At 55.3% G+C, this 13121-nt stretch overlaps 1 protein-coding gene across 1 annotated transcript; it reads left to right on the plus strand.

The window, feature by feature from the left end:
• The first annotated feature begins 295 nt into the window (after positions 1 to 295).
• Positions 296 to 7901, plus strand: LOC116512104. The gene is made up of 5 exons (XM_032222382.1): positions 296 to 355; positions 3507 to 3716; positions 6221 to 6342; positions 7013 to 7135; positions 7446 to 7901. Exons 1-5 carry the CDS (start codon positions 314 to 316, stop codon positions 7699 to 7701), a joined length of 753 nt encoding a protein of 250 aa, XP_032078273.1. The 5' UTR covers positions 296 to 313; the 3' UTR covers positions 7702 to 7901.
• Positions 7902 to 13121: the final 5220 nt, after the last annotated feature.

Genomic DNA, 13121 nt, shown 5'->3' on the forward strand with positions numbered 1-13121 from the left:
CCCCCTACAACGGCTGGGCCTGAGGCAGAGCTGCCTGGGGATTCTGGGAGTTGGAGTCCCTCCGGCCTGAAAGGTCCCTTTCCTTTCAGCTCCCTGCGACTGACGGGCTCCGAGGGGCAGAAGCCAAGCGGAGGCTGCAGGGACTCATCCGGCACCTGCGGGCCCAGCAGAGGTCCCTGAAGCTGCCAGCCACCCTCCGCCCCTGGGACTGGCACCGTGGCCGCCAGGCTCAGCGCGGGCATTGCGGCCAAGGTGGCGGAGGGCCGGAGGGCCGTGCAGGAGGCGCTTCCCCGGCTCGGTCACCCCACCCCGGATGGAGAAGGGCCAGCTGCTGCGGGAGTTACACAGCACCCGGGTGAGCCCCCAAGGGAGGGGCGGGGGGGCACCGTCTTTTGGGGGGGGGGGGCTGGGTTCCTGAGCAAGAGCGAAAGGTTGCAGGGCAGAGGGCTCCCGCCAGCCAGCCAAAGACGGGCGGTTTTCCCATCATTCTCCCTTCCAGGGCCAAGTGAGAAACGTGTTAAGTGAGTTTTGCCCTGTTTTCCTTGCCACCGTTGTTAAACGAATCATTGCAGTTCTTAAGTCCATCACAGGGGCAGTAAGCTGCAACGGTCCTTAAGTGTGGACAAGGGTCCCGAGTCTATTTTTTTTTTTCCAGTGCTGTTGTAACTTCAAACGGTCAAACTAAGTGAACCGGCGTAAGTTGAGGACCGCCTGTACTTATGCTGGTTGCAGCGTCCTGGGATCACGTGGTCACCATTTGCAACCTCCCCATCCAGCTTCTGACCGGCTTCTGACCACGGGGGAAGCTGGATTCGGTTAATAACCATGCATTTACTTGAACAGCTGCAGTGATTCACTTAACGACCCTGGACAAAAAAGAGGTCATAAAATTGACATGGCTCCCTTAACAACTGCTGGCTTAGCCATGGAAATTCTGCTCCCCGTTGGGGTGATGGGTCCAGAAAACCATTTGATTCTTTGAAGGGACCCAGGCTGCCCCCTGATTCCCCCCCCCGCCCCCAAGTAGGGCTGATCTTGATCCGAAGGGGTTTGGTCACTGGGGATGAGGGAGACGGGGGACCCCTTACAGGGTAAGGCTGAGGAGTATGTCCAGTTCTTGGCGGACAAAGTTGCCCGGTTTCGATCGAACCTGGACTCCACTCCAGCAGATCCAGCCGAGACACAAGGGGAAGACTTGGCAAACCATCTCTGGGTTGAGTTTCAGGAAGTTGCCTCTGGGGATGTGGACAAGGCTATGCGAGCTGTGAGTGCCTCCACCTGTATACTGGACCCGTGTCCCTCTTGGCTGACTGCCAACAGCAGAGAGGTGACACGAGGCTGGATCCAGGCGGTTGTTACCGCCTCTCTTCGGGAGGGGCACTTCCCCACCGCGCTTAAGACAGCGGTGGTGAGGCCCCTCCTGAAGAAACCGTCCTTGGATCCAGCTGTCCTTAATAACTACCGTCCAGTCTCCAACCTCCCCTTTGTGGGGAAGGTTGTTGAGAAGGTGGTGGCCCTCCAGCTTCAGCGTACCTTGGAGGAAGCTAACTATCTAGATCCCTTCCAGTCTGGCTTCAGGCCCGGTTACAGCACAGAAACCGCTTTGGTCGCATTGACCGATGATCTCTGGAGAGCTAGGGATGGAGGCCGCGCTTCCATCCTAGTTCTCCTCGACCTCTCAGCGGCTTTCGATACCATCGACCATGGTATCCTTCTGCGACGACTGCGGGAGATAGGGGTGGGCGGCACTGTTTTGCAGTGGTTCTCCTCCTACCTCTCGGACAGGTCGCAGTCGGTGTTAGTCGGAGGGCAGAGATCGACCATGAGGCCCCTAACACATGGGGTGCCGCAGGGTTCGGTCTTATCCCCCCTACTATTTAACATATACATGAAACCGCTGGGTGAGATCATTCGGAGGCACGGGAGAAAATACCACCAATATGCGGACGATACACAGTTGTATCTGTCCGCCCCGTGCCAACTCAATGAAGCGGTGGACGTGATGAACCGGGGTCTTGAGGCCGTTAAAGACTGGATGAGAGCAAACAAGCTGATACTCAACCCAGACAAGGACCGCGTGGCTGTTGTGTTTCCTCCCAAAAATTTGACCAACGTACCATCACTCAGGCTGGGGGGACAAAATTTATACCCCTCAGATAGGTCCGCAACTTGGGAGTCCTCCTGGACCCACAGCTGAGTTTCGACCACCATCTTTCAGCTGTGACCAGGGGGCATTTGCCCAGGTTCGCCTGGTGCGCCAGTTGCGGCCCTACCTGAACCGGGAAGGCCCTCACAACAGTCACTCGAGCCCTTGTGATCTCTAGGCTGGAATACTGCAACGTGCTCTACATGGGGCTGCCCTTGAAGAGCACCCGGAAACTTCAGCTAGTCCAGAATGCGGCCGCGCGAGTGATCCTCCGTGAGCTGCGCTGGCTACCTGTCGATCTCCGGGTGCACTTCAAGGTCCTACTCACACCCAGAAAGCGCTCCATGGTATGGATCTGGCTATTTGAGAGACCGCCTTCTGCCACTTACCTCCCTGCGTCCCATCAGATCGCATAGAGCTGGCCTCCTCCGTAATTCCATCCGCCAGTCAGTGCCGACTGGCGACTACGCGGAGGAGAGCCTTCTCAGTTGCAGCTCCGACGCTATGGAACAATCTCCCCGTGGAGATCCGCACCCTCACCACCGTCCAGGCCTTCCGCACAGCCCTCAAGATCTGGCTAGCCCGTCAGGCCTGGGATAAGTTTTTACTTTCGCCCCTCCCGAATGTCGAGTGAATGTTGTGTTTTACTGTTTAATTCATTCTCGTTCACACTTCTTTTTGTATTTGTCCTACACTCCCTTTCCCCTTTTATTGTAAGCCGCCCTGAGTCCCCTCAGGGAAAAGGGCGGCCTATAAATGTATAATAAATACCAAATACCAAATGATGGGCCCTGAGAAGAGAAGAGAAGAGAAGAAGAGAGGGAGAGGAAAGGAAGAGGAATAGGAGAGGAGAGGAGATTTGGAAGGGACCTTAGAGGTCTTCTACTCCAGCCCCCTCCTCAGGCAAGAAATCCTATATCATACCTATTCAGTTGCCTTTTGAGTAGAATAGAATAGAATAGAATAGAATCAGGAAGGGACCTTGGAGGTCTTCTAGTCCAGCCCCCTCCTCAGGCAAGAAATCCTATATCATACCTATTCAGTTGCCTTTTGAGTAGAATAGAATAGAATAGAATAGAATAGAATGCAGAATAGAATAGAATCTGGAAGGGACCTTGGAGGTCTTCTAGACCAGCCCCCTCCTCAGGCAAGAAATCCTATATCATACCTATTCAGTTGCCTTGTGAGTAGAATAGAATAGAATAGAATCTGGAAGGGACCTTGGAGGTCTTCTAGACCAGCCCCCTCCTCAAGCAGGAGAACTCCCCTCTTCTGCACCCCCAAAATGCGAGCTGCCCCCCCCCGTCTAACCCTAACCTTTCTCTTCCTCTCCCCCCCGTCTCCTTCTGCCCCACCTCAGGAGGCCTTGGCTGACCTGGGCACCAGGGTGCACCTCACCGCCAAGGCCAAGCAGGGCCTGGCGCTCTGGGCCCACACGCTCCCCGCCCAGGAGGCCGCCTGCCTACTGGTGATCCAGACCCTCCAGGGGGAGCAGCGAGACCTCCGGGGACAGCCGGACCCCTCCCCAGAAAGCAGCGGCGGCAGCAGCAGTGAGGAGGAAGACTCTGGGGTAAAAGCCTTCCTCCCCAGCCCAGACCTCCCCCCTCCCAGGACCCTCCCTCCTCCGGGGATGCTGGAAGGCTGCCCTTCACATCTTCTTAAAGACTTCCAGTATTGGGGCATTCACAACTTCTGGAGGCAAGGAGTTCCACTGATTCATTGTTCTAACCAGTGTTTCTCAACCTTGGCAACTTGAAGATGTCCGGACTGAGGATGTGGACAAGGCGATGAGAGCTGTAGGAGCCTCCACATGTGTGCTGGACCCGTGCCCCTCCTGGCTGGTTGTAAACAGCAGAGAGGTGACACGAGGCTGGATCCAGGCGGTTGTTACCGCCTCTCTACGGGAGGGGGTCTTTCCCCCCGCTTACCTCTCGGACAGGTCGCAGTCGGTGTTAGTCGGAGGGCAGAGATCGACCCCTAGGCCCCTAACACATGGGGTGCCACAGGGTTCGGTCCTGTCCCCCCTTCTTTTCAACATCTACATGAAACCACTGGGTGAGATCATTCGACGGCACGGGATAAAGTACCACCAGTATGCGGACGATACTCAGTTGTATCTGTCCGCCCCGTGCCAACTCAACGAAGCAATGGATGTGATGAGCCAGGGTCTGGAGGCTGTTAAAGACTGGATGGGGGTCAACAAGCTTGTGCTCAATCCAGAAAAGACCGAGTGGCTGCTGTGTTTCCCTCCCGCGAATTGGCCAGGTGTTCCATCTCTCAGGCTGGGGGGTCAAACTGTACGCCCCTCAGACAGGGTTCGCAACTTGGGAGTCCTCCTGGACCCACAGCTGACCTTCGAACATCATTTGTCGGCTGTGACCAGGGGGGCATTTGCCCAGGTTCGCCTGGTGCACCAGTTGCGCCCCTACCTGAACCGGGAGGCCCTCACAACAGTCACTCATGCCCTTGTGACCTCTAGGCTGGAGTACTGCAATGTGCTCTACATGGGGCTGCCCTTGAAGAGCATCCGGCGACTTCAGCTAGTCCAGAATGCGGCCGCGCGAGCGATTGTGGGTGCACCTCGCTTCACCCACGTAACACCTATCCTCCGCGAGCTGCACTGGCTGCCTGTCGATCTCCGGGTGCGCTTCAAGGTGCTACTTATCACCTACAAAGCCCTTCATGGTAGTGGACCTGGGTACTTGAGAGACCGCCTACTGCCAATTACCTCCACTAGACCGATACGATCGCATCGATTAGGCCTCCTCCGAATTCCATCATCCAGCCAGTGTAGACTGGCAACTACCCGGAGGAGAGCCTTCTCGGTGGCTGCTCCGACCCTCTGGAACGAACTCCCCGTGGAGATTCGGACCCTCACCACCCTCCAGTCCTTCCGCGCTGCTTTAAAGATCTGGCTGTCCCGGCTGGCCTGGGGTTAAGATTCTAACCCCACCCGAATTGTGTGACTGTTGTGTTTTCTTTTTAATATGTTGTATTGTCTTCATGTTGGAAAATTGTTTGTCCTTCCCCCCCCCCCACTTTTTGAACTGTGAGCCGCCCTGAGTCCCCCCATGGAAAAGGGCGGCATACAAATAAAGGGAAATGAAAAATGAAAAATGAAAACTTCAACTCCCAGAATTCCCCAGCCAGCATTCGCTGGCTGGGGAATTCTGGGAGTTGAAGTCCGGACATCTTCAAGTTGCCAAGGTTGAGAAACACTGGTTCTAACTATCAGGAAATTTCCCCTCTGTTCTAAGTTGCTTCTCTCCAGCATCTTCCAATATTTGAGGGGCTGCCACAGAGAAACCGGGGGGGGGGGGCTGTCAAGCTATTCTCCAAAGCACCACCAGGCAGGGCAAGACGCAACGGGGGAGGGGGTTGGGGGGGGACAGGACTTGCGAAGGAGAGATCCAGCGGGGGGATTTTCTTGACCGTGAGAAACAATAAGGAATTCAATTGCCTCCAGATGTGGTTGGGTGATCCCCCCCCGGAGGATTTCCAGAAGAGACTGGACACCCGCCTGCCCAGAATAGCAATGGCCCAGGACACGGACCGGCCCGTAAGGGCATGGCAGGACTCCCTGAGTTAGTCTCTTGCCCCCCGTTAATCCGGCTCCTCATTTCATCCGCCTGGGAAGGACGGAAGGCTGCGTCAACCTGGAGCCGGTTAGGATCAAACCGCTGGCAGCGGGCAGAATCAGCCTGCAATGCCGCATTCTGACCACCGCGCCACCAACAGCTCTCCTGAGGTGGCACCTCCCTAAAAGGGGGCTGACGGCCCCTTGAATTGGGCCCGGAAGCAAATGGGCAGCCATGCGACTCCCGCCAGAGAGGGGCCCCGGGTGCAAATCTAGACTTGGCCAAACCATACAGGCCGCCGCATTTCGAACCAATTGAAGGTCCTGGATCCTTTCCAAGGGCAGCCCCCCCCCCCCCCCCCAGGGCACAGCCAAGATGGGCTGGAGGGGGGGGGCTCGTTGGCCCAGGAGAAGCCATAACTTAACACACAGCCCACCCCCAAATGCTTCCGTCCTGAGCACGGAGTTCAGCTGCTTTCTCCTCTGCCGACGCTCAGGCCTGGGCCCCCAACGGCCTTCCTCGGAGGAGACCCCCGGCTGCACCCAAGGACACGGAGGGGAGCCTGGCCGGGAGGGAGCCGGAAGCCCTCAGGCTCCGAGTTCTGGAGACTTCGGCTCGGTAAGGTTCCCTTTGCAGCGGGGCGGGTGGCAAAGAAATTTTAAAAATAAAATAATAAAATAAAATAATAAAATAAAATAATAAAATAAAATAATAAAATAAAATAATAAAATGAAATAAATAAAATAATAATAAAATAAAATAATAAAATAAAATAAATAATAAAATAAATAAATAAATAAATAAATAATAAAATAATAAAATAAAAATAATAAATAATAAAATAAAAATAATAAAATAATAAAATAAAAATAATAAAATAAAATAATAATAAAATAATAATAAAATAATAAAATAAAATATATAATAAAATAATAAATTAAATATATAATAAAATAAGAAAATAAAATAAAATTTCAAAAAAGAGGGAGAGAGCCATGGTCATTGAAGGAATTGCTGCAGTTGCTAAGCGAGAGTGAAGGCTCACCACAGGGGGTGAGCCTTTGCTCTCTGACCCCCCCCATCTTTTTTGGGGGGAGGGGGGAAAGAAATCCCCCCCCCTGTATGAGAGCAGGGTCCCTTCTTATGGCCCCATCATCCCCTCCGGGCCAGCATGCAGGCTGGCAATGAAAGCCAGAGGGTTGGCTGATTCCACGGGGGGGGGGGGGCTCCCCTCTCAGTGGTGGGGGGTTTCCTCCCCCTCCCCTTCACCCCCTCCAGCTCTTTGCAGGATCCGGGCCCTGAAGGAACGTCTGGAGGGTCTCTGGGTGGAGCTGGAGGAGAAGAGCCAGGACTACAGGGCCCATGAGGCACAGGAGATGGAGCTCATGCAGGACCTCTTCCAGGCCCATAGGTAAGTGAGGGAAAGGCTCCCCCCCCTTTCCCTGGTGGCCCCTCGGCCTCTGGACCCTCTGGGTGGGGGGGGGGTCTGAGAAGCTTCCTGCATAAACCGATGAGATGTGGCATTGAGATTAACCGCCATGGACAGCAGCAGTCTACCAGCAGGGGGGCGCTGGGCTGTCCCAGCCTTCACAGTCCCTTATCCGCCCTCCAGATGTGTTGGACTAAAACTCCCATCTCTCTCAGCCAGCACATCTGGGGAAGTCCTCTCCTTCTGCCTCCGGAGCCCCCTTCTCAGCCCCTTCGCCCCTCTCTCCCCGCAGCTCCCTCCTCCTCACCTACCAGAAGGCCCGCCAGAAGCAGGACACGCAGGTGGGCCAGCTGGAGGCCCAGGTGGGGCTGATGACCAGGCGCCAGGCCAGGCAGCGCCAGGCCCTCCTGCAAACCCTCCGGCGACTGCAGGACCAGGTGCCCGCAGGGGCACCGACCGGCCTCCCCCAGGCCCCTGCGTCGGGTGAGGGCACCCGGGACCCGCCCAGGAGTTTGGAGACCCCGCCCGTCCCGTGGAGCCGAAAGTGAGGCCTTCTGGACACACACAGACGCAGCAAAGGGGGGGACGGGGCAAGGGTCATTTACACACACACCCCCAATGGCCGGTCAGCCTCGCCAGGGAGAGCAGGCGGGAATCATGGCCCCCCCGGGGCGACCTCTTTGCAGGAAGTATAAAGCCCCCTCTTCTCTCTAAGACAGTGTTTCTCAACCTTGGCGACTTTAAGTCCTGTGGACTTCAACTCCCAGAATCCCCCAGCCAGCTCTTGCTGGCTGGGGGATTCTGGGAGTTGAAGTCCACAGGACTTAAAGTTGCCAAGGTTGAGAAACACTGCTCTAAGAACCCCGGCCGCCCAGTGGTCAGAATGCAGCATTGCAGGCTGATTCCGCCCACTGCCAGCAGTTCGGTCCTGGACAGCTCAAGGTTGACTCAGCCTCCCGAGGTGGTTAAAATGAGGACCCCCGATTGTTGGGGGCCAGAAGCCGACTCTGTCAAACGCTTAGAGGGGGCTCTGAAGACGCCCTGTGAAGCGGTATAAAACTCTAAGCCCCGTTGCTATCGCCAGTTATGCAGCCGTCGGCTACGCCGCCTCTTCTCCGGCCGTCCCCTTGGCAGCATCCCTCCCTCCGCCCAATCTCCCTCCGTGGCACCCCATAGGCGTGTGCCCTCTGCCGCCTTCTCCAGTGGGCCCCCATCCCTCCCACGGTCTCGCCTTCCTGGCCCAGAGACCCTCGGGCTTTGCAAAGGGAAGGAGCGGATCCTTCGTTGTGGCTCCCAGATCCCACAGGATCTTTTTCCCCCCCACATGGAGGATATGCAGATGATCTCTGGACACCCGTTTTTTGGGGGAGCCTCCTCTCCCTTCCTTCCTTCCTTTTAGGGTTTTCTCAGAAGCTCTCGGGAACCCAAAGGTTTTTCTTAACCTGCTGAGAATTAATTAATTAGCCTATCTCACAATTTACCCCCATCTGCACCTCCATCCTCCCCCTTCCTTCCTTCCTTCCTTCCTTCCTTCGCCCCGCTTTAAATCTTCCATCAGCCTCCCCCCTCTGAGCCCCTGGGGGAGGCAGCCACAAATATTGGATTGAAAGACGGCCGGGAGTTGGAAAACATTCCCAGGCTCTTTCTGATTTTCTGCTGGAAGCCATTCTAGCTAATAGGGCGATGTATTTTTTTTCTTTTTTTAAAGCAGCTCTTTTAACTTCTGTATTTTTAAATTAAAAAATTACTTATGAAAGAGGGTTTGTTTTTAATGATGGTGTTTATTATGGAGGAGGAGGAGGAGAAGGAGGGCGGGGAGGGAGAAAGAGGAGGGAAGAAGGGGAGGAAGAGGAGGAGGAGGAGAAAAAGAAATAGAAGAGGAAGAAGAGGAGGAGGAGGAGGAGGAGAAAAAGAAATAGAAGAGGAAGAAGAAGAGGAGGAGGAGGAGAAGGAGGGCGGGGAGGGAGAAAGAGGAGGGAAGAAGGGGAGGAAGAGGAGGAGGAGGAGAAAAAGAAATAGAAGAGGAAGAAGAGGAGGAGGAGGAGGAGGAGAAAAAGAAATAGAAGAGGAAGAAGAAGAGGAGGAGGAGGAGAAGGAGGGCGGGGAGGGAGAAAGAGGAGGGAAGAAGGAGAGGAAGAGGAGGAGGAGGAGGAGAAAAAGAAATAGAAGAGGAAGAAGAGGAGGAGGAGGAGGAGGAGAAAAAGAAATAGAAGAGGAAGAAGAAGAGGAGGAGGAGGAGAAGGAGGGTGGGGAGGGAGAAAGAGGAGGGAAGAAGGAGAGGAAGAGGAGGAGGAGGAGGAGAAAAAGAAATAGAAGAGGAAGAAGAGGAGGAGGAGGAGGAGGAGGAGGAGGAGGAGGAGAAAAAGAGGGGGAGGAGGAGGAGATCATCAAACGTGAAGTGGTTCATTTTTGAGATCAACATCAGCAAAACTGGGCTGGCTCTATAAGGTCTCCAGCCTTGGTCATGCGTGTGTGTGTGTGTGTGTGTGTGTGTGTTGATCTATTTGTATTTGCAATTTCTTACTTTGTCAAACATGCACAAGATAACAGGTATCAATATAAACACAGATATAAACGAAAGAAGGGAATGCAAATAGATGGGGACAGTGGGAAGACCTCGGAGTCTGAAACTGCAAAAAAAACCGTGAGGATGAGGAAGGTGATGTTGTGTCCCGGACACCTAAAAGATCCAGGGAACTGCGAAGTGGGTCCTTGAGAAGGAAGCCGGGAAATGCAGAGCCATCCTGATGGCCGCCTTCAAGCGAAGGGATTGTAGGAATGGGGGCAAGGGGTCAAACCAGGAGCCCCCCCTCCCTCCCTCCCTCCCAGCGGCTGGAATTAAAAATGAAGGGGGGGGGAATCCTTTGGGTTGCTGCCAACATCCTTCCTGAATGGGCTGGTTAGAGTGTCAAAGGTAAGATGATCATCAGGAGACTGGAGGCTAAAACCTATGAAGAACGGGTGCAGGAACTGGGGATGTCTAGTTTAATGAAAAGAAGGACCAGGGGAGACATGATAGCATCTTCCAATATCTCAGGGGTTGCCACAAAGAAGAGGGAGTCAAGCTATTCTCCAGGGCACCTGGGGGCAGAACAAGAAGCAATGGGTGGAAACTAATCAAGGAGAGAAGCAACTTAGAACTGAGGAGAAATTTCCTGACAGTGAGAACAATTAATCAGTGGAACAGCTTGCCTCCAGAAGCTGTGAATGCCTCAACACTGGAAGTCTTTAAGAAGATGCTGGACAGCCCTTTGTCTGAAGTGGTGTAGGGTTTCCTGCCTAAGCAGGGGGGTGGACTAGAAGACCTCCAAGGTCCCTTCCAACCCTTTTATTCTGCTTTCCAGATTCCCAGAAGCCAGGCTCTTGCCCCGACTGCCCCCTTGATGTTTGGGGCTCATTTCTGGCTCCAGGGGGAAGAGAGTTTGGGATGATTTTGAGGCTAAAATCACTTAATCTCATTACTGTGCCAGGAGCCGCTAGCTGTGCAAGCGAGGGGGGCCCAGAGGCCCATGCGTGGCAGGAAACGTCTGTGTGCCCTGGGGATGTTCTCCTTTTCCTCTGCCCCTTCCTCTCCTCACTCTGTCTGTGTGTGTGTGTGTGTGTGTGTGTGTGTGTCCGTCCGTCCTTCAGCTGGCCTCCGCTGGGCTTCCTTTATGCTCCCCACACCCCAAAGGAGTTCGGGGGGGCAATTTTTCCAACTCACAAATTTAATGAAAGGGCAGCAACTTTTCTAAGCTGCAGCTTTTAGCAACTTCTGAGGCTCGGAAAAGGTGCGTCCGGACACCTGAGATCCCAGAGATGAGGGGTTTTTTTCCTGGACTTAGCAGACTTCAATTCCCAGAATCCCCCAACCAGCCAGGCCATTTCTGGAAGCCTCTCAAAGCAGCTAAGTTAGAAAAGCCCTGCCCCACGGGGGCTCCTCCTCCTCCTCCTCGGCTGCCCTTTGGCCCAAGACCCCTGGGTCAGGTCCCAGGTGCATCACCCTGGCTGCCCACCCCATCCCTGGTGTCCGAGGGGCCCTTTCTGGACCTGCCTGGGGTTCTCCAGAGTAGCCCAGCCAGGCTGGGTCCTGCCTCAGGTCAGGGGTCCACGTTGCGTCCTTAGCAACGAGGGTCCACTCCTGGAATTACCTGGTGGTGCCCCATCCAAGCAAACGTGGGACCCCACCTGGCCTTCCACTTTTGAAGGGAGGGTTATTTCCCTTGCAAAGAAGGGAGCCAAAGGCCACAGACCCGGGGGGGGGGAGGCTGGAGGGCAGGCTCTGGGCACAGACGTCCTGCCAGGAGCCACCTCTGGGCCCCCCTCACAAGGGGCTTGGCCCTCCTTCTGCCCCAGATCAAGGAGAGAAGCGGCCAGGAGACATTTCCTGAGAGTGGGGACAATTAATCAGTGGAACGACTCGCCTCCAGAAGTTGTGGATGCTCCAACGCTGGAAGTTTTGAAGAAGAGGTTGGACAATTATTATTTGTCCAAAACTGTACAGGGGTCTCCTGCTTGAGCAGAGGGTTGGGCTAGAAGACCTCCAAGGTCTCTTTCAACTCTTCCATTCAGATCCGTGTTCCTCGCCCCTTTTCCAGCCAGGCTGCCGGTCCCTTCACGTAGCCCTTTCCCCAGAGCCTTCAGGCGGATTCTCCAGCGCCGCCCCCGCTGCACCTGGCGCCAGGTGAGCCTTTCTCTTGGCGGGGCTTCTGCCGCCTCCAGCCCACCCCTCTCCCTTCTCCCCACCATCCCCCAGCCCAGCCCCCCCCCCCCCGCACGCGCCACAGGGGCTTGAAGCGAAGCGGGATGGCGCGGCGCTGCTCCCCGCAGGAGCGCCCGGCGCCCTGGCAGCCCCCGCTGGAGCCCCGCTCAAGCGGGGAGAACGAAGGCGACGCTCGGGAGCGGAGAGGCCGGCGGGCTGCGGAGCTCCGACGGAGACCAAGCGCACGTCCGCCCCGGAGTCTCTCCGTTTTAATCCACTTGAGAATGCGCGGAGTCGTAGAAGAGGTGTGGGAAATAGAGCCGACGCCCATTTGACTTCAGCAGGGGGTTGGACTAGAGGACCTCTTAGGGCCCTTTCAGTCCTAGGATTGTGTGAACTTCAGGCCCCAGAATTCCCCAGCCAGCACAGAATTCTGGGAGTTGAAGTCCAGGCGTCTGGCAGTGGCTGCTGGAACCGCAAGATTCAGGATTCCCGATTTTTCTCTCCCTGCAGATATACAGAAATTGATTTTTTTTTAAAGTGTCATCATTTAAAAGTGGTCCTTCCTGGGAATATGCCATTCCCCCCTTCCTAAAAATAGAGAAATGCAGTCCCTCCCCTGGCTTGGCTTCTTCAACCTGCCCCCCTCCCTGGGGGTGGGGGTGCTTTGGGTGGGAAGTCCAGAAGGGCTTCTCAACACACCCAGCCCTCCACCCACCGCAGCTTTCCCCCATCCATTATCTACCGCAACTCCCCTCCTTAGTTTTTCCACCGCTGTCAGCAAGATCAAAGGTGAAGGCCAGAGGCTTGATAAATATTCCTCCGGCAGCAGAGGGCTGACCCCACAGAGGGTCAGTCTTGAACGTCTCACCGCTGGGTCTCGGCTGAAGCCAGACATTGCGGGCTCCTCTGGGGTCTCTCATTCTTGGCACCCCCCCCCCTCGCTGGGCTCCCAGGTTGATGGATGTTGCCTTGATAGAGGCAAAAGCAGCCCAGCCCTCCCCCACACAGAGGCTCCCTACCCAGGTCAAGGGGGATGGATGGCCGAGAATGGGGACTTTCCCGAGGACGGAGAGCTGCAGGAGAACGAGGAGGAGAGAAGCCAGGATGGGGGAGCCCGGTTTTCTGAAATAAAAACCATCCCGAAACTCCCTTTGAAGGAGGCTTTGATGCCTCTCCCTGATGTGGAAGCTGCTCAGGCCGTCCTCCCTGGGGGCATCCATTGTGTCCTACATGGGGCCACCCCTGAAAAGTGTTCGGAGACTACAACTGGTCCAGAATGCAGCC

The sequence above is a fragment of the Thamnophis elegans genome, chromosome 1, assembly GCF_009769535.1.
Source record: "Thamnophis elegans isolate rThaEle1 chromosome 1, rThaEle1.pri, whole genome shotgun sequence".
Lineage (NCBI taxonomy): Eukaryota > Metazoa > Chordata > Lepidosauria > Squamata > Colubridae > Thamnophis > Thamnophis elegans.